Source organism: Opisthocomus hoazin, chromosome 1 (genome assembly GCF_030867145.1).
Source record: "Opisthocomus hoazin isolate bOpiHoa1 chromosome 1, bOpiHoa1.hap1, whole genome shotgun sequence".
In the NCBI taxonomy this organism is placed as follows: Eukaryota; Metazoa; Chordata; class Aves; order Opisthocomiformes; family Opisthocomidae; genus Opisthocomus; species Opisthocomus hoazin.
In genome coordinates this window covers 70993868-71013553 of record NC_134414.1, presented here as the reverse complement: position 1 = coordinate 71013553, position 19686 = coordinate 70993868, and the positions used below count along the sequence as shown (strand labels likewise).

General features: G+C 60.0%; 1 protein-coding gene and 1 long non-coding RNA gene across 2 annotated transcripts in view; both read right to left on the bottom strand.

Annotated features, from left to right (window-relative positions):
* Positions 1 to 18320, bottom strand: part of LOC142363282 (uncharacterized) — a 76537-nt gene extending 58217 nt beyond the window's left edge. Inside the window, exon 1 of the long non-coding RNA XR_012765648.1 lies at positions 18124 to 18320. This is a non-coding gene — a long non-coding RNA (uncharacterized LOC142363282). The remainder of the gene's footprint in view (positions 1 to 18123) is intronic.
* Positions 9579 to 11277, bottom strand: SOX1 (SRY-box transcription factor 1). The gene has a single exon (XM_075436662.1). The coding sequence runs from the start codon at positions 10772 to 10774 to the stop codon at positions 9638 to 9640; it is 1137 nt and encodes a 378-aa protein (XP_075292777.1). The 5' UTR covers positions 10775 to 11277; the 3' UTR covers positions 9579 to 9637.
* Positions 18321 to 19686: the final 1366 nt, after the last annotated feature.

The following is a 19686-nucleotide window of genomic DNA, read 5'->3' as shown; positions in this document are numbered from 1 at the left end:
CAGCCGGGCCCTGGACTTCGTTAAATGACGTTTGGCAACGAGTTAGCGTCATGGGGCTGGTTATCAGAGCCGGTGACGGGCGCTGAAGCCCGGCGCGGTGCCGGCAGCACTGGCGTTGGCGGGAGGCGCGGCTGAACCCCCCGCAGCCGCCTGCTCCCCCGCCTGCTGCGCAGAGGGACTGCGCTTCCCGGAGGAAAGTCGTTGTCTCCCACCGAAATCTCGGACAGTTTTTGAATGCAACGCTTCACCCGTCCTTGTGTCACCTCCGGAGTCCCCCTGATCCGGGTGTTCTTGCTAACCGGGGCGTGCGCACCGGCAGAGGGGACGCCGGAGTTTCCCCGTAGAGATTTTTGCTGCTGTGCTTACTGCCCGATGTCCGAGGAGGGAAAGGACTCCCTTCCAGATGTTGCCCAGCTGTTTCACAGAACAGGGCAGTGCATTCACAGAATATTCTGTGAGACGTTTTCTGCCCTTTCTTCAATTTTTCACCATTGTGTCTCGTACCACAAAAGCCAAACCCCACACTCTGTGAGTTTTAGCTCTGATTTTCCACCTCCATGCTTCTATTCCTCACTCACTTCTCACGCCTGAAGCGAGTCCTCTACCTGTCAGACAACTGGGGTGTGGGGTTTAAACTAAAAGCTAGGACAAGATATCTGAATCTGGATGGAGAGAGGTTCGCATTCCCCAGCAAACGCCAGAAGTCATGATGGGACGGTCCCAAGTAAACGACGCCATGACACGTATTTCTGAAGCAGTTTCTATCCTCACCCTGGCAGATTTTAATTAAGGGTGAATGATTTTTTTTTTCAACGTGTCTTGGATTTTGCTGGGGAAAGGAAGTCAGCAAGAATGTCCCCAGGAGCAAAGACTGTGTTTTGAACAAGGGATTCCGAGTTTGGCCCTTCTCATGAAAAGAAATTTTCCTTTCCACTGTAGTATCTTCTCTTCTTCAGCACCTAAGGCTGCTTTAAGATGGATGATAAGTACAGCCGTCTAAATACGAACCCATCTCAACTGTGAATACACGAAGGCGCGATTTAGGCGTTAGGAAACATTTAAAGCATGTCTGACACGCACGAACACATTTAGTTTGTCTACCTGGAACTACCCACCAAATAATACGACTAAACAGCAAGCCGCTACCAAATTGCTCCGAATAGCTTGTTTGGCCACCCAAGGATTGTCCTTTGCACTTACCCCGTTACATTGCTTTCCTTATCTTAAATATCTGTATCTGTGGCACATTCGTCACGGTGAGATTGCCCCACTCATCTGGTGGGCTGTGCTCTGCGACTCCTAACACTGAGAAGGTGTTGCGATATTCTGGAAAATCACGCAGGGCTTTTCCCTGCAGCCGTCTGGTCAAAGCCAAACGACGAGGAGACGCTTTCTCCCCATGTAATGACCCAAAAGCTGGTCTGCTAGATGGACCTTTTGGACAGAGGGCTCGCAAAAACTTCCTCAGCCTTGCTAGAAGGTTAGAAACTGAGAGGAACATTGACAGATGAATTGCTTTTGGTCGAAGAAATGCGTGTTCTGCTCTCCTTTCTTCTCATTCTGTCGGCGATTCCGCGAGGTACCCGAGTAATGGCGCGACACCAGAGCGTGGGAAGTCCCCGTCTGGAAACCGCACCGCATGCCTGTAGCCCTTCACCCTCCTAGCAGCTCAAGACACACCGCTGGAAAGTTTGCTAGGTTAAACTCCACGCTTCCCTTCTTCGGCTCTTTTTTTTTTTTTTTCAAATTTTAATCTCCCTGAGCTATTTTTTTGAAATTCGCAGCTCTCCTCCAGAACTCCCAGTCATGAAACACGCAGGCTTCATCTCCCCTGCAGCTGTACATTTTAAAAGGCATTTCCCACCTAGTTTTCTCTTCTATTTCACTGTCCTTCAAGGTAGGAAATACACGAGTTCACAGTGACTCGATTGTACAAGCAGCTTTTTTTTCGCATTATTTCCTACATTCTAACATCGAGGGGGGAAACACGCAGCCCTCACCCGCCCTGTGGCTGAAAAGTAATTTAGAGGAAGGTAGGACTGATAATGCACGAAGGCATAGATAATTTAAAAACAAAACAAAACAAAACAAAACAAAACAAAACAAAACAAAACAAAACAAAACAAAACACCCCAACCTGAACAAAGCAAAGTCGCTTTCTGTCTTCTGGTATGTACAGGTAAAAAAAAAAAAAAAAAAAAAGTAATATGGAAAGCTAATCCGATCACTTCATCAAGTGATTAGTCAAGATTTTTCCGAAGGTTAAATATATTAACCTGTGTGTAAGGCAGGAGGGGGAGACAACGGCTGGGGTGTTTGTAACTCCCAGGCACCGCAGATGGTTTCAGAGCCCCCAGCTTTCCGCACCGGGCCGGAATTATGTTTTCGTGTGGATGCTTCGCCTTGAACTCGCGTGCCTGGAGTTTTAGGCCTGTCCTCCAGCCTCGGGCAGCTCGCTTTTGCAGCTCCAAACCTGAAGAGCCTGTTACCTCGTTCTGCTAATCTGATTAGGATTGAACTATCCACCGTCCAACAGTTTTAGCAAGACAATCTTCCTATACACTTTTTCTGTATTGGGGTAAATAAAGGAAGTGAGTGACCCCCCCATGGATAAATTATACTGCCCAAAATGTACTGTGCCCTTGTTCAAGGCTAGTTCCTAGTTGTCAGGCAGAGTTTTACGCCTTGGTAAACTATATTTCACCTCCCCCCGGTGAAAGCTGTTCTTTTCCTAGCCGTACACCTTGCAGACTCCGGTCCTCCCCCCCGGCCCCGACCCGTGTTGGCCACGCTTCCCCAGCCCACGCTGCCCTGCCCCTGGCCCAGGCCACGTTTTCCCACTCCTCGGAGCTCAGCTCGCCCTCCAGCACTCTCCCAATTGTTTGGCCCCCGCCAGATGCTCTCCTGCTTCTCCTCGGTTTCATTGTGTCCTCCCCCCTCTTTTTTTTTTTAAGGTTCCGAAGGATGGGCCCGCTATCTGCGAGCTGCAGCTGACCGTGGCACACGTCTGCTCCCGCTCAATGAGAGGTGCCCGGGCTGAAAGCGTGGACAATGGGATTTCACCGAGCATGAAGCCCATTACCCCCAAACCCGTCCTGACAGGCCATGTGAAAGCACTTGAATGACTTTCCAGCGACGAGACCTTTCTGAAGGCTCCTCCCTGCAGGGAATTACACTGTCCGGGAAAGCTGGGCATGAAACTGCACCGGGGCACCCCGGGGCTTGGTAAATAGGACGGGGGGAGGGGGAGGTGTTGCAAGGCCCCACCGCTTCCACCCCAAAGCCAGGCACCAGGGCGGCTGCTCCTCACTCTGCACCATCTCTGGGCGCGTTAAAGGACAAGGTTTTCTCTGGCCTTTTCCCTTCGGGACGTGCAGACTTCTTGACGGCACATCCAGCGATGCGACTCAGTTCAGCCAGCTCCTACTGACTTGGCCAGAGGTGTCCCGGTTTTAGGCAGGAGGACATGGAAGGGCTTCCAGGTCTCCTGCCAGCACCCCTTACCACCTCCGTGCACCCCACCGCTCTCACAGCAAAGTGCCCGGAGACTCTCCAGACTCCGGTTTGCTAATCCTCGCTTTCGTGAAGTTCCCCCCCCGCTGCAGAACGGCTCACCGCACGTCAAAGCCAACGGGCTTCCCCTTCAGCCTCTGCTAAGGAAAGCCTCCCTTCGTATCCCTACCTGTGGGCCCGGGGGGCCTCGGGTCCCCCGCCCGCCGCCCTCCCCCTCAGGGCCGCCCGTCTCTCCCGGTTCCTCCCGGCAGAGCCTCCCCGTAGGCTTAATCCCTGCCATCCCTTCCCTCCCGCTCCCCTCCACGCCAGTCCTCCCCCCCGGTGCCCGCCTCGGAGCCCTGCAAGACCGCATCCTGTCACGGGCACGTTTTCTGTGTCGTCTCCTCTGCCTCTTATTTTTGCCCTTGCCCCCCTCCAGAAGTGACTTGTCAGCCAAGCTTTGCTACCCGACTCCTGCCCCCCCTCAGCTGCCTGAAACCGCTTGCCCCAGACCCCGGTGTCGCCCCCCGGGGAAGCGGCATCCACCTCCAACCTCAGCACTGACCCTCGGAGCATCGCTTACTCTTGATCCAGACCTCCCGGTCCCTGCCCGCCCTCCTCGGACCTGCGTGGGTCTGCGTTTCGCAGAGTGGGGCCACGCGTGGCAGCCGGTGCCTGGGGCTCCCCTCGGCACTTTTTTTTTGGGGGGGGGGGGTGTCTCGGAGCCGGGCCAGGCCCGCCTGTTCCAGCTCCCCTTTGGCTGCCCGCCCCGTCGGGGGGAACGCGTGGCTGGAGCCGGGTTTTGGTGCCGCCGGGGGCCCCGCGGCCCAGCCCCGGGGGGGTCCCACGAGGGGGCCGAGAGGGGCCTTTCCTGGCTGGAAGCGAGCTCTGGTCTTTCCCAATCGCCTCGGCCCGGCCCTCCCCGACTCCGGGGCCGGGTCCTCCCTTCCCTTCTCTTCCCCCCGGCGAGGGGCAGAAGGCTGCGGCCGGGGGACGGGGTGCACCGCAGCGTCCTCCCCCCGGACCTGGAGGTCCCGCTGGGACATCTCTTCCCAGCCCCCATCCCTCCAAAGACTCGGGGCCTCCCCCGCCAGCGTCCCGCTCCGCGGGGGGCCCTGGTTTCGCCCGCTGCCCGGCCGGCCGCTGGCTTGCGGCGGGAGCCGTCGGTGTTCCGCTGGGTGATTGTAAACGGGTTTGACTGGCCGTTGATCTCGGGGTCAGGACTCTCCTCGCTAATCGCTCGCTCTCCAAACACCGGCCCCCCTCCTCCCCCCCCCCCCCCCCCGCGCTCTCCCTCCTCCTCTCTCACCCCCCTCCCCTCCTTCCCCCCCCCCCCCCCCCCCCGTCTTCCCCTTGCATCATTCATCTGCAGCCCCTCCGACGGCACGGGGGGCACCTCTCCTCGCGGGGCTGCAGCTCGCAGAGACGCACGAACACCCCGCCAACAACACCGCACAGGCCCGCTGCTCCACGGCCCCGGGGGGTCTTGCTTAGCGGGGAGAGGCCTTTCCGCAAAATCAGCCCACTCACACAGACAGACGGACAGACGGACAGACACCCACTCGGACGCTGCCCGCCCTCGCGGGGCTGCCCCTTCGCGACGCCCCTCACGCGTTGCTGAGCGTGGGAGGGAAGGGGAGAGCTGAAGCCTGCGGGGGGGGAAGGGGACAAAGTATTTCGGGGGGGGGAACGGGGCAGAAAAGGTACCGGGGGGGTGGGTGAGTCCCCGTAAAGGCGGGGCCACACGTCGAACCCACGGGCAGCCACGGGCTCGCGTGTTTTAGCTGAGTTTTGCTCCACAGCAGCTCTCGGATCAGCGGTTCGGTTTGGGTTTCGGCGGTGCGGGGTGGTGTTCTGCGTGGGGTTGTTTTTGTTTTTATTTTTTTTTTAAATATATTTTTGTTCCTTCCGTGGTAGTTCACGCGTGATAATAAAACGCTGTGACCGCGTCAGGCGCTCGTGTGCCTGCGGCTGGTGCTGCCTGCGTGTGGCGCAGCTGGGTGGGAGGACCCTCCCCCCCCGCACCCCCCCGCCCTCCCAAGGGGCATCTCGGGGGGCTTCTTGCCCCGTTGTGGGCCCCCCCCCCCCCCCGAGCGCCTTGGGCTGCCGCCTCACGGTCCCCTGCGCAGGTTCGGAGAGCAGTCCCTCTTTTTATCTTCACGGGCAATTTCATGCGTGCCCGCCCCCCCCCGCCCCCCCCGCTCCTTTGCTCCCAGAGGCCCGGAGCCGCCCTCCCCGCCGCCCCCCCGGGCTTGCTGCGGTGTGACTCCGGCTGAGGGCGCGGAGGAGCGGAGCGGGGGCCCCGCCACTCCTACGAGCTCGGCGAGCCGCGCAGGGGAAAAGGAGGGAGGTGGGGAAGGAGGGAAAGAGAAAAAAAGAGGGAAGGGGAGGGAGGGGGAAATCGCTGGAACAAGAGCTGGTGGAGTTCAGGCCAAGTTTGCGTTTTGGCTGGAAGTTTGGTGCGGATCAGCCCCGTTATCGCGCTGTGCCTCCTGTCCCCCCGGCTCCCCCGCCGCCCCCCCGGGCAGCGGGACCCGCCGGCGGGGCGGGGGGCGGGACGCAGGGGACGCAGCCGAACCCCGCGAAGGGGGCACCTCCGCCACCCTCCCCTTCGCCCGGGTTTTCCTTCTTTTCACTGAAAACGAGATGGCGCTTTTTTTTTCCTCTTTTTTAATTCTTCCACACAGGTGATTTTAATAGCTCTGTCAATCAGGTTATAGGAGGAACATTTCATACAATTTTAGGTGTAATGTACTTAAACCACAGATCGTTTAAACCTATTCTTAGTTTTGCATATTCAATTATTCTCTTATATATACCCCGCACAGAAGAAATGCCCGAAGACCGAATTATTTTACCGTATCCAAACCCAACTCCTCCGCCTGGCAAAGTTGTTTTAACTTTGTTTGTATACCCAAAAGCGGTGAAGTTTAGCTCAAATTAAACTAAACCGCCAAACCAGTAAACCGCGAACTGCGAAAAAATCCAGCCTTCTGGTGTTGGGGGGGGGCTGGGCTTGGGGGGGGGGGGGGGGGGGATGATTTTGGACGTTGGCGGAGAGGATTGTATTTCTCCGAAAGGCGACCTGAGAATATTCGGAGCTTGCTTGACTATGGCCAAGATTTGGTCTGTTTAACCCCCTGGTGTTGAAAGTGCAGGTACTCCTATTCTTCTAGGCGTAACGCCATTGAGTCGCGAAACCGTGAGGGGAGGAGGGAAGGCTCGTTACAAGGCGTTCATTTACAGAGCCGTAATACTTGTCTTTTAGGCCTTTCCGTAGTACTTCTGTTGCTCGGACGCGTACAGATGTTTACGAGCTTTTCTCCCTCGACCGCCCCGCTCCGCCCGTTCCATCAGACCGCCTCGCCGGGATTTTTCTCTCCCGCGTTGTCGGTAAATGTGATTTTCGGTAGCTGTGACCCTTACAGAAAAGGCACGTAACAGGGTTGCATCAGATGTTCACGCGCCTGCAAGCGCCCGCGGACGCGCGCACACGCGTACACCTCTCTCCGGTCGCGACGCTCGCTGTCGCGTCGATAGGTACGGGCGAGTACGTACACACACGATGCACAAGGCGTTTCAGCAAGGGGTTCAACAGGTGCTCGGCTCATCCCGCACGTCTCAAGGTGCGCCCGTCCATGTCCGGTGCTACCGGCAGGACCCGGCCGGAGGCACCCGGCGCTGCGGGGGGTTCCTCGCAGGCTCCCGCTCTCTGTGCGCGCTGTTTGTACGCGGAGCGCTTCCAAAACCGGGCTGCCGGCTGTCCGAACCCGCACGCACCTCGCTTGAATAAAGGCTCACAGAGTTAAAAAAAAAAAAAAAAAAGAAAATAAAAGGGTGGTGGGGGGATTTTATTGCCTGATTTGAAATCAATAGACAGCTGCCACCAAAATTTTGCCGCCACTTGAACGAACGAGCGATATAAACAGAGTTACCGCCACGACTCCGCAGGGTCACGCACGCCGATTGCCGCGTGTCAGCGTTCGAGGCAAACCGCAACCTGTCCCGCGACCGACACCGCTCCCGGCCTCCCGGCCAGCGCTCCCCGCGCCCGGGCCGGCGGAGGGCTCACCCGCCGGCACCCAACCGCGGGTGCCACCGGCGGGCCTGCCCCGCGGCTGCCGACCAACATCTATGGGGTTTTTTCGCCCCCTTTTATTTAAGCGGTTGCGCTCATTTTTAAAATTTGCCTGCTGCTGCGGTGCGGTGTTTAAACGCAGCGCTGGCGCTGTCCCCGCTACCAGACGAAGTTGACGGCAAACTTTTAACCCCAGCGTACCGGCCCGCAGCTGGGGATGCGGAGGCAATTAAATTAAATTGAATTAAATTTCGAAGCATCGAACAACATTCGGCAAGGAACAGGCGCGCGACGCCGTGATCCCGCGGCGCCCCCCACCCCCCCACCCCCCCCGCCCCCCGGCGCCCCCCGGGACGGGGCTCTGCTGGTCGTTCTCCGGGCTCGGAGGACCGCTCGTCTTCCCGGGACGCCGGAACCGAAGCGCTTTCGCTTCTCGCCGCGTTGGCGAGCGGGGAAGCTCCGCTCCCGCCGGTGCCTTCGCCTTCCTCCGGGGCGGTCGGCGGGGGCCCCCCGGGCCGGCGGAGCGGCGGGGGGGGGGTGCGGGCGGGGGCGGGCAGCCCGGCCGCAGCCTCCCGACCTCCCCCCCGGAGGGAAACTCAGTGCCCCGGGCGGGGTGCGGGCCGCCAGCCCGGCCGCGGGGAGCGCAGAGGGAAGGTCGGCGACTGCGGGGAGCAAGTCCGTCCTTCCGCCCGTCCGCCCGTCCGTCCTGCCGTTGCGCCGCGGAACGGGCCTCGAAGTCAACCTGTCCTCACCCCTCCTGGTCCCCACGGGCGGGCAGACACCGTCCCGTTCGCCGCTCCGGTGTAAAACTTCCTCCCCGTAGGCTCGGTTTGCCAGCGGTAAAGGCGGCTGAGTCCTCTGGGCAGGGCTTTTTTTGGGGTGGGTAGGGGGTTTCGATGTTTGTTGCTTTTTGCTTTTTTTTTTTTTTAAAAAAAAAACAGGTGACTTTTTCCGCTTTGAAATTTATTTAACTCAAAATGGAACGCATCCATAGGATTTCTGTTTAGCAGAAAGGCTTTTTAGTAAACTATATACACAATCTGAATTCCCTCGTGACGCCTAAATAAAAATTATTTCACAATAAATTTACAAGAAACGATGCAAAAAGGAAACAAAACCAAAGAGGAAACAAACAAACAAACAAAATATCCAGATACAATAAAGTTTTACAAAACCCAGGGAAAAAAACCCCAACATTCCAGCCTCGAAAAAAAAAAGTTTTATAAATAAACAAATAACAAAAAACCCCCAACAACAACAGCAACAACATCAACAAAAAAAAAAAAAAAAAAAAAAAAAACCAAACCAAAACCAAACCAAAACCAAAACCGCGAGAACATCTACAAAAAACTTTAAAGTCTTGTTTTGGATTTGCCTTAGTACACGAGTAATAAGTGAGAACTGTTTCCCCACCAACTTCGAGTTAATTAGGCAATAAAAAAGCCTTCGCAAGAAGCGACCCGTGACTGAAACCGTAGCGGTTCCGCGCGGTATAAAAGTTGGCATCACCTACAACTTTGTGTGATTATTATTGATATTTTTTGTCTTTTTGCAGTCGGTTTTTTTTTTTTTCCCCTTTCCCTTTCTCTCTCTCTCTCTCTCTCCTCTTTTGCAAATAAACGCTCTATTTCTTTTGGGTGAATGATAAATACTGTACAAAAAGTCTCGATAAAACACGGAAGTTCAGCCTAAAACTAGTTTCGTAAACTAGTCCTTCTAAAAAAAAAAAAGGTAAGTAAAGCGACCGTTACCTTTTTTCTCTCTCGTTATTATTATTATTATTATTTATTATTATTATTACAAGAACATCAAAACATTTCTGTACAAAAAGGAATGAAGGAAAAAAAAAGGGGGGGGAAAAAAAAAGCGAGAGGCGGGGGAGGGAAGGAGAGTAAGGGGCAAAACTCGGAGGGGGGAAGGCGGGAGCGGGGCCGGAGCGGCGCGGGGCCGGGGGCCGAGCCGGCGGCGGGGCGCGCAGTCCTGCGGGCCGCCCCGGGCCGGGGGCCGGTGCCCGGTGCCCGGTGCCCGCGCCAGCTCCCGCCGCCGGTGCCGGCGTCCGGCGGGGTCTCAGATGTGCGTCAAGGGGACGGTGCCGTTCACCCCCGTGCTGGCGCTCTGGTAGTGCTGGGGCAGGGAGTGGAGCCGGCTCTGGGCGGCGGCGGCCGCCGGGTCCCCGCCTTCCCCCGCCGGTAAGTACATGCTGATCATCTCCCGCAGGTCCCCGGGGCACGGGGCCCGCGAGTGCGAGGTGACGGGCGGGCTGACGCTGGGCTCCGACTTCACCAGCGAGCCCAGCGCGCCCAGCGCGCCCGAGGAGGCGGCGGCAGCCGCCGCCGCCGCCGCCGCCGCCGCCGCCGAGTTCTGGTGGGGCTGGGAGCCGTAGGGCAGGGCCCCGTAGCCGGAGGGCGAGGCGCTCATGTAGCCCTGCGAGTTGGAGATGGGGCTGTACTGCAGGGCGCCCATGTCGTAGCGGTGCATGGGCTGCGGGTTGTGCGGGTGGTGCGGGTGGTGCGGGTGCGGGTGGTGCGGGTGTCCCCCGCCGCCCGGGTGCTGGCCGTAGGCGAGCTGCGCCTCCTGCATCATCGCCGCCGCAGCCGCCGCCGCCGCCACCGAGCCCGGGTAGGCGCCGTTGGCCCAGCCGTTCATGTGCGCGTAGCCGCCGCCGGCCGCGCCGCCGGGGCTCTCCAGCCGCTGCCCGACGCCGCCGGGGCTGACGCCGACGCCCATGCCCACGCCGACGCCGGCCGGGCCTCCCCCGGCCGAGCCGGCGCTCAGCAGCCCCCCGGCCAGCGAGTACTTGTCCTTCTTGAGCAGGGTCTTGGTCTTCCGCCGGGGCCGGTATTTATAATCCGGGTGCTCCTTCATGTGCAGCGCCCGCAGCCGCTTCGCCTCGTCGATGAAGGGTCTCTTCTCGGCCTCCGACATGACTTTCCACTCGGCCCCCAGGCGCTTGCTGATCTCCGAGTTGTGCATTTTGGGGTTCTCCTGGGCCATCTTCCGCCGCTGGCCCCGCGACCACACCATGAAGGCGTTCATGGGTCTCTTGACTCGGTCCTGGTTCGCTTTGTTCCCCCCGCCGCCGCCGCCGCCGCCGCCGCCTCCGCCGCCGCCGCCGCCTCCCGCTCCGGTCTGCCCCGAGAGGTTCGTGGGGGCCGGGGCTCCGCCGGGGGAGTGCAAGTCCGTCTCCATCATCATGCTGTACATTCAAGTGGCTTTTTTATTTTCCACCGGCGCCAGGCGTGAAAAAGCAATCAACCATAGAGGAGCCCGGGAGGACGGGGAGCGAGCGAGGCGAAACCCGTTTGTATCTAGGTAGCGACCGCCGTGCGAGGGGGGGAAGGAAAAAAAAAAAACACGGAGGAGGAGGAAGAGGAGGAGGAGGAGGGAGGAGGAGGAGGAGGAGGAGGAGGAGGGAGAGGAGAAGAAGAAACCCGCGAGGAGAGCGAGCGGCGGCCCCGCCGGCGGAAAAATAAAAAGCAACTTTCTCCCCCTCGCAGGCGGCTCCCGGGGCTCGGCGGGGAGGGGGGGGAGGGAGGGGGGGGTCCGGGCCGCTCAGGCGGGAGCGCGGGAAACTCGCTGCGGGGCGGGAGGAGCGCGCGGAGCCGCCGTGTCCTCCGGTCGCCGGCTCGCCGCGGCACGCGCGCGCGCACCCCTCCGCTCCCGCTCTTATCCCTTAACGGAGCTGCTGGTTTTTTTTCTCCTTTTTTTTTTTTCCTCCCTCGTCCTTCGCTAACTTGAGGGAGAGAGGGAGGGGGGGAGGGGGGGAGGGAGCGTGTGTGACTTGCATCCGCTGACGGCAGGTAGAGCGGAGCAGAGGGGAGAGGAGAACCCACCGCCACGCGAAAAAAGGAGGGGGGAAAAAAGGAAAAAAAAAAGTATTTCAACGTTAACTCACAAAAAAAAAAAAAGCGGGAGGAGGATCGGGGGAGGGGGGGGAAGGGGAGGGAACCCGGCGGCAGCGCGGGCCGAGCCCGGTGCCGGGGCGCGGGGCGCAGTAGTTTGCCGGCGGGGGTCTCCCTCCTGCTGCCCGGGGGGACGGGACGGGACGGGGCGCGAGAGGAGGAGCCGCCGGGCGCGCGGGCCGGCGGCGCTGCAGCCATGCAGCGCGCGCCGAGCCCGCCTTAAATCGCCTGCCGGCGGCCAATCGGAGAGCGCCGGCGGGCGGCCGTTTTGCATGGCGCGCGCTGAGCAGTGACGTCCGGCGGGGCGCGCCGCGCCCGGGAAGGAGGAGAGGGGGAAGGGGCGGCGGGGGGGGGGTCACGGCGCGCCCCGCCCCGCCCTGCGCGCCAGACCAGGGGGGAGGGGGAGGGGGGACACACACACCGGGCACCCCCTCCCCGCCGGACGGGGGTATGAACAGCGCAGCCTCGCCCCCCCCCCAGCGCCCCCAGTTACTGCCATGGCCGCGGAAGTTTGCCGCTGGGCTAGGGTTAGACTTATCCCCCCCCTCCCCCCATTTCCAACAGCTCGTCGCGCAACAGCGATCCCGTCGCGATAATCCCGGGTTGGTGAGGAGAGGAAAGAGCCTCTCGGTCCCTGCTGGCTCTGACGGCTCGGCCTGCTTCTGGGCCCTTGGAACCCCGCCGGAGCGCTGCTGTTAGCTCGGGCGGGGATGCTTTTGGGGATGGGGGACACACACACACACACTCTGTTCCCTTCCCAGGGGTGGTGGGAGCGGTGCGGGATCGGGCCCCCGCCGCTCCCGCTGGTGTTTTACCGCGCTGACGGGTGGCCACGTCCGCAGGGGCAAAGCAAGTGAGGCCGCTGTGATTTGCTAAACGATGTATTAAAAATGTAACTGGTTGGGGTGGGAGAGGCGGGGGCAGGGGGGGAAGGTGCTGCGGGAAGGCGCTTGTCCACCTGCATGGCCGAACGAAGGTTTTGGGAGTGAAAACCGCGAAGTAAATGGCATGGCCCGCGCGTTGCCCACCCGAAGCCCTAGAGGGATTTCCCCCCTGACATTTGGCGCACGGCTGCCCGGAAGCCTCCTGACAAACGAACGGGACGGAATCGGTGTGGGGCAACCGTCTGCCAACCAGCGGGCCCCGCGGGAGCGCACCCACCCTCACCCCTGGGAATCGGGGGTGCACGCCGGCCTCCCGCCCTTTCCCTCGGTGCGGGGCTTCCCCCCCCACATCCCCCCCCCAAGTAAAGGCCGAGCATACTTCCCCCCCCCGAGCAGCCAAACAACCACGACCGCGGCCCCTCAGGGCGGGTACAGACGGGCAGGGAGCGGGGAGCGAGACGATACTGCCGGCGGGAGCCCCCCTGCCTCTGCCCCCGGCTCACCCCTCTCCCCGCCGGCCGGGGGGTGTATTATCGACCCGGGGGGGGTGGTGTGGAGGGGGTGGGTGTGTAAAAACCAGCTCGGGAGGCAGGCAGGGCCTTTTCTTCCGAGGTGGGGGCGGTTCAGACCCCGACTGGCGGGGCAGGGAAGGGGGCGAGCGCCCTTCGGCAGAGGCGACGAACCGGGAGGGGTCTGCGGGGCCGGGGTGGTGCAGACGGGGGCTTCCCTAGGAGGAAAGCGGAGCTGCGAACTGCCAGGAGTCGGAATGGGGGGATGGGGGGGATGGCCGGCCAGCCGGGCGCCCCGGAGCAGGCAGCGATCGCCGTCTGCTGGCTGCCGCCCTGACTCCCTCGCCCCGGGGCAGGGGGGCGATGCTCGGGGGGGGGAGGGATGATGCTGGCCGACCCCTCGCCAGCCCCGTCCGAAACGCGGGGTGGGGGGGGAGGTCGCTTGCAGCTCCTCCAGTCCTTTACCGCAAATGCGCTTTGGGCAGCGGGAAATGCAAACGGCTCTCTCGATCCCAGGGGCATCGTTACCGGGGCCAAGGCGGGCAACCGGGGGGGAGCAGGGAGGGGAAAGCCCCTCGCTGCCTCGGTCACTCGGCGGCTCGGTTCTGAACTCAGTCTGCTACCCAGCTGGATGGGCGGGGGGGTGTGGGGTGTGGAGGGAAAAGGGGCACCCGGATAAAGCCCACTCTCTTTCCCAGCCCGAAGGACTGTTCCTAGGGACCCTGCAGCGCCGGTCCCGGATCAGCTACGGGCTCGCTGGGTGTTTTGTTGTCTTTTCCCAGCTCTTGCCGGGTAAAAGCGTTTGGAGAATCTCTGGAGCTTTCGAGTAGGGCTCACCCTGTGAACGGTACTCACACATATAATTCAAATTTCACAGCTGACCTGCTCTGAAAACCTCAATCAGCTTCTAATTGAAGGGAAAACAAAATATTGCTTCCTACAGCACAGCTAACGATTTAATCATTATATCAGACATTATAGCTTTTAATTAGGCTAATGCTGATACTGTATGGAAAGAGATAATTCAACACAGTTCTTGATGAATTCTGTAATTGGGTTAACGGAGGAGCAGTCGGGGGAAGAGACGTCAATATTCAAGCTGCGTCTGTAGCCACCAGGTTTATGAATGAAAGGGAAGGGGGGAAAATGGAAAGGGGGGGGGGGGGGGAGGAAAGGGCTAAAATCCCCTGACGGAAATGTCTCCCCCCTTCGCCCAGGAGAGCCGTGCCAGCCAACGGAAAGCGTGACGAGGGTAAGGGCTGTCCCGCCGCCGCCCCGCACGGCCCGGGCTGTCGCGACACCGGCGCGACATGAGCGGCGGCCCCGCTATGGGACCTCGCTGCGGCTCCCCGGAGCGGCTCGGGGCGGGGGCGGCTCGGGTCCCAGGCCGCTTTCCCGGTATCCCGCCCCCCAGACGATGGGTCGCCCGCCGCCGCGCTGGGAACACGCGGGGAAGGGGTGGCCGGGGCCACCGGCGCTGAGACCGCCCGGTGGGGCTGCGCCCGGGGCAAAGGCCGGGGGCACGGCGGGGAAACACCGAGGGTGGGTACGAGACGGGGCCGAAAGGTTTCTGAAGTCCTGGTGAGAGCAGGCAGGTGCCCTCCGCGCCCGCGGCCGGGGGTCGGCAGCCGGGACCCCCCCCGCCCGGTGGGGAGGGGGCCACGGAGCGGAGGGGTGTGCTCAGGGGCAGGCGGTTCTGGACAAAATCAAAGCGTCCGGAGGGCACCGGCTGCTCCGTGTAGGCACTCACATTTATTTATTTATCGTGTCAGACAAAAGGACGGCTGGAGATGTTTTTCTAAAGGAATTCTGCACCGCAGAGCCCCCCAAGTATCGATAAATCGCCCCTTTCGAAGAGTCTGCGGGTCCCAGCCTTTTTGTTTTCGCTCCTTCCATTCTAGTTTTTACCGGCTTTCAGAACGGGCTTTATATTTTCGTTGCGCCTCAAAGACGCCGCATCGATCTCCCGCACGTTTGATCTCCGCTGCAGCCGACGGCCGCTCCGGCGGGGTCGGGGGCGGGGGGGTGGTCTGGGGTCACCTCCCCGCATGGCTCCCGGGGCCGGAGGTGCGGGAGGAACGGCGGGGCACACCTCGGCGGGGCGGTGGGACTGTCAGCCTGCGCCGGGAAGAGATTCCCCCTCCTTCACCCCCCCCCCAAGGATTTACAGAGTGCCCCCCCCGCCTGGAAACGGCCCGATCCCTGTCCCGCTGGGACTCACGAGTCGGCAGAGAAAGCAGAACTGGGTCTTGTGGAAGTTTTGCCAGGAGGAGCATTTTCTAAAATGTTTTGTTGATGTTACGTATTAGCTCGACTTCCAGCACAACATTGTTCCGAAAGAGGAATCGTCTGCATTGTGATCCATCCTCTTCTTATTTTGTCAGTAATTACAGTAAAATTAACGGGTCATTGATAACATTCCAATGACACAATCCCCTGTAATTAACAGGCTGAATACACCTTTTTACACTACACAAAAGTTGTAATTTTCAAGTCTGTTCGGATTTTTAATTTTTTTTATTATTATTATTGCGAAGGCACACGCCAGAGTATGTGCTGATCAGATGGCAAAACATCTCGCGGGAGATGAGGGTTTGCACCGTCTTCTTTTCTAGGTTCGGGTTTTGCATCTAAAGGGATGGCCAGACCTTTTACTTTTTACGAGACCTGTTAGTAGAGAGCCCCTGTAGACAAAAAAATGTCTACCCAGCAATCCACTTCCTACCATAAGGAAAATATTTTGAAAGTATAGTTTTGTAACCGCAAACTTTTAAAGGAAAAAGAAGAGCGGCGGGGATGGAGAGCTCGTCGGGCTGATACGACGCAGGAGTTATTACGAAGTTAATCTGTAAAACTGCGCTGTTGAAATGTCAGTCACGAAAACAAGAGCTTCACAAGCCAAAGTGCGGCATCCCATTTACGTCGGGGCAACCTGGCCGTGGATGTCTGCGGCGCATCGCTGGGAGAAGCGGGCTTTCGAGCACCATAAAGGAAATATTTCTGGTTTGCGTCCTCGTTAGTTATCCCCAAATTGCAGAGCCGTCATTCAGGGCGAGTCAGAACGAATTTGTGTAAAAAAATAAACGAGGAAATAAATAAATGAAATAATACAGAATCTTCTTTCTTGCAGGCCATCCTGTTAGTGCAAATTAGGTTAGCTAGACAGGCTTCAATATAAACATGACATGAGGTTCACAGGAGAGCGAAAGTATCATCCACTCTCATCTCTCCTTTCATCGAAACACATCCCACACAAATTACATCTTCTCCTTTAATACACTTCTCGGTGAGATTAAAACATCACTTTGACGCGATTTCAAACCTTTCCAGTCGCATCCAGTGCTTACTTCAGAAAACACCAAACAAGGGGGAAACTAGAAACACCTAAATAATCTCAGGCCGCTAGTCTGGGAATGAAAGTGCCAAGAGGAAATACGCGATCCTCTTGCTCCATCCAGCGCAGCGCCCTGGCCATGGGAAGGCGGATAACGAACCCCAGCGATGTGAGGGGAAAAACCCTGTTTCCTCCCCACCTACCTGAGCTACCGGAGCCGGGATCCGGCGCTCATTTGCCTTTTGGAAAAGGGGTGATTTTCACAGGTCTGTTTTCACCAGGTCACTGACTGGTACCGCATTACCACCCCCTTCCCCCCCCAACGGATTCCCTGGCAGTCTCACTGCAAGGCGGGATGACACCACGGCTACCGACGCTTTTAGCTAATAAATCTTTTCCAGCGCAGTCACTTGCAAACCTGGAAAAGCTGCTGGTGTGTGTAGGGGTGTGTGTGTGGGGACACCAGGCTGTTCACAGTCTGTCCTGTTTAGGGAATAACAGCGCTCGCAACCTTTCGGGGCTACCGCTCAGCTGCACCCCCGCCCGCCCCGCCTCCCCGAGCGGGTGTCCCTCTGTGTGCCCCCCGGCTACGGGAGCCCCCTTTCCCGAGGTGGACGTGCCAACTTTCGCTCCGGGGGCTGTGCAGACGGGCTGCCCGGCACCCCGTCTCGGTGGGAAGGTAAAGGACAAGCGGTGGTTTGAGTCTTACCCGCCTGCTTCGGTACTGTACTTTTGGGGACAATTTGCACACATACCCCCCCTCCCCATCCATCCATCCATCCATCCATCCATCCATCCATCCATCCATCCTCCATCCTCCATCCATCCACCCATCCATCCATACACAACCCCCCACCCCCCCTCAACAAAGAGGCTTTCAACCACAACCTTTTATGGCAGCCTGCGGGAATCAATGCGATAAAAACGGGTTTTTAATGGTTAATTGACTGGAGCCGCTATCATGTTTAAACACCTGTTTCTGAACAGAGATTCAGCCAAAACCCGTCCCCTCCCTGATCGATAGATGCACAGCCTTGCTCTATTGCCTGTTGATCGACCCCGAACACGGCCGGCAAAGAAGAGAGGAAAAACGTATTTCACCTTTTAGGCATCCCGGTACTTTATGGCAGCGGGGAGGAAGCTGCAGAGCCACCCTGGAGGTGGGGAGGGAGGGTGAGACCCTGGGTCGGGTGGCCCCAGGTAGCCCTCAGCCGCGAGGGTTTGGTCCCATCGGGCTTCACTAGAGAGGCCCTGCCCACCCTCCCCGTCGCAAGGTCCCGGCGGCTGTCACCTTCACAGGGGACCGGATTCGGGGATCCCCCCCCTTCCCGGGAAGATGGAGCCCGGCTCAGCCCTGCGGCATTAGCGATGCTAAGAGCCCCTGTGCGTGCTCGCTCCGAGGGGCAGAGATTAAGCAGGCACCAGTTGTCATCGCCGAGCGCTGCTCTCCCTGTTGATTTCTGTTTTTTTAATTTTTTGGCAGTATTAATACAGCCGAGCCCGTCGGTCGGTCACAGCGAAACTGATTCTTTGCCCGAAACACCTTTCACTGAATGGCACCCGCGCACCGACGTGTTCATTTCCGAACGGAGAGCGCGGCCGGGCGGCAGCCCCGGGGCTCCGCCGCCCCGGTGTCCCCCCCCCGGGCTCCACCGCCCCCGGCCCCGGCCGCCGCTTCCCTCCCCCGCCGCCAGCCCCGCCGGGCGCCTTCCCCGCGAAGGCAGAGGGGGGCAGCCCAAAACACTGCCGCCACCCCCCCCCCCCCCCCGGCCCCCCAACCCGTGTCACAGCCGATAACCCAGTGACTGCGAACGCCTCTTCCCTCCTCGCAGCAAAAGTAACTCGGAAGCCCTCCCTCGCCGGCTTCCCCTCCTCCCTTCCCAAGACAGGGCGAAGACCCCTCAAAAGTTAGAGGCACACTTACAGTTGCTCTTCCAGCTCCAGCTTCCTCCCAACACCATCAGCTCAAGGGCAGCCTTATTATTATTATTTTGATTTTTTATTTTTTTTGTTGGTTTTTTTTTTCCCCTCTCTCTGCTCTAGCCTGGCTCGCACCTTCCTCCGGCCGCGGCCGGGCGGGCGCAGGGCAGGGGGGGCCGGCCAGCCCCCCGCCTGCGGCTTCTGCTGGCCCCGGCGCGGCTCCCCGGCGGCTGTGCCCGAGCCACGAGTGCCCGGCGACACACGCACACTCACCAGCCGCGCTCCCTCGCTCGCCCGCTCGCTCTCTCTCTCCCTCACACACACACACGCACACACGCACACACGCACACGCACACACACACACCCTGCACGAGAGAGGGGGCGAGCGGGAGCGAGAGGAGAAAATGAAATTTATTATTGATAGAAAAGACTTTAAAGACAATTTCAAGTTATTGTTTCGCTCTGGAGAGAAAAGAAAGAAAAAAAAAGGCAAAGGAAAGGAAAAAAAAAAGAGAGAGGGGCTTTTCTCCCCACCCCGACATAATGAAACGCCTTTTGTGTGGCGCCGAACAATACCAAACAAGTATTCTAATAAATAGCCACTTTTTGTTCCGTCGCGGCAGTGAATAGAATTGAGCAGTTGGTTCGCGAGCAGCTGGAGCGCCGAGCGGGGAGGTGGAGCCCGGAGCCTTCCTCCTCTCTCTCTTCCCCCGTCCCCCTCTCACAGGCGCTCTCTCCCCTAACCTGGCCCTGCTCCCCTCCCCGCTCCCGCCGGGCCTCCCTCCCCTGCCCGGGCTCCGGGAGGGGGACAGCCGCCCCCCCAGGTGCTGCTCCCCGCACCTGTGCGGCTCCGTGGCCGCTGGGCCCCCCTGACACCCCCCCCCGGCCTCCCCGGACCCCAGCTCCCGCCCCCCCCGCCCAGCCCGGCCGGTCCCCGGCGGCTCGGGGCGGCGGAGGCTCCGAGCCCGGGCAGACCCCGCTTTCTCGACGATAAACTTGGATTTCCCGGGGAGGCTCGGACACCCCCCCCCCCCCCCCCGCCCTCTCGCTGCCCCCCTTCTCCCCGCCTCCCCCCGCTTCCCCCGGGACGGAGCTGGGCTTTGTCAGCGCGGGGTGGCTGCGGGGGGCCCGCACCTCCTCCGCCCGGCGCCGCTCGCTGCGGCTCCCTCCCCTTTCCTAGGCAGCGCCCGGAGTCTTCCTCCTGCCCTTTTATATTTTGTTGCTGTTGCTGTTTTTTCCCCCGAATACTCCTTTCCAGCCCCCTCCTGCCCACACGACAGCTGCCCTAGGACAGACAGTCGGTAGAGGTTATTAAAACGGGGACAAATCAGCTAAAGATCTCCAGGTAAAGCGGGGACCCTCCCCCCGTTTTCCGCCCCCGCTCCGGCTGTGCGGGGGGTGCGCGCCCTCCCGCGGGTGCCGGGAGGGGGGGGGTCGGTGCCGGGGGGTCGGAGAGGGGCGGGCGGGGGGGGGGGGGGGGCGTTGTCGGGGGGGGGCCGCAGCGCTTGGGACCGGCGCCGGGGACGGCCGCCTTCCTACGGCCGGAGTGCCCTCGGCTTTCGTCTGG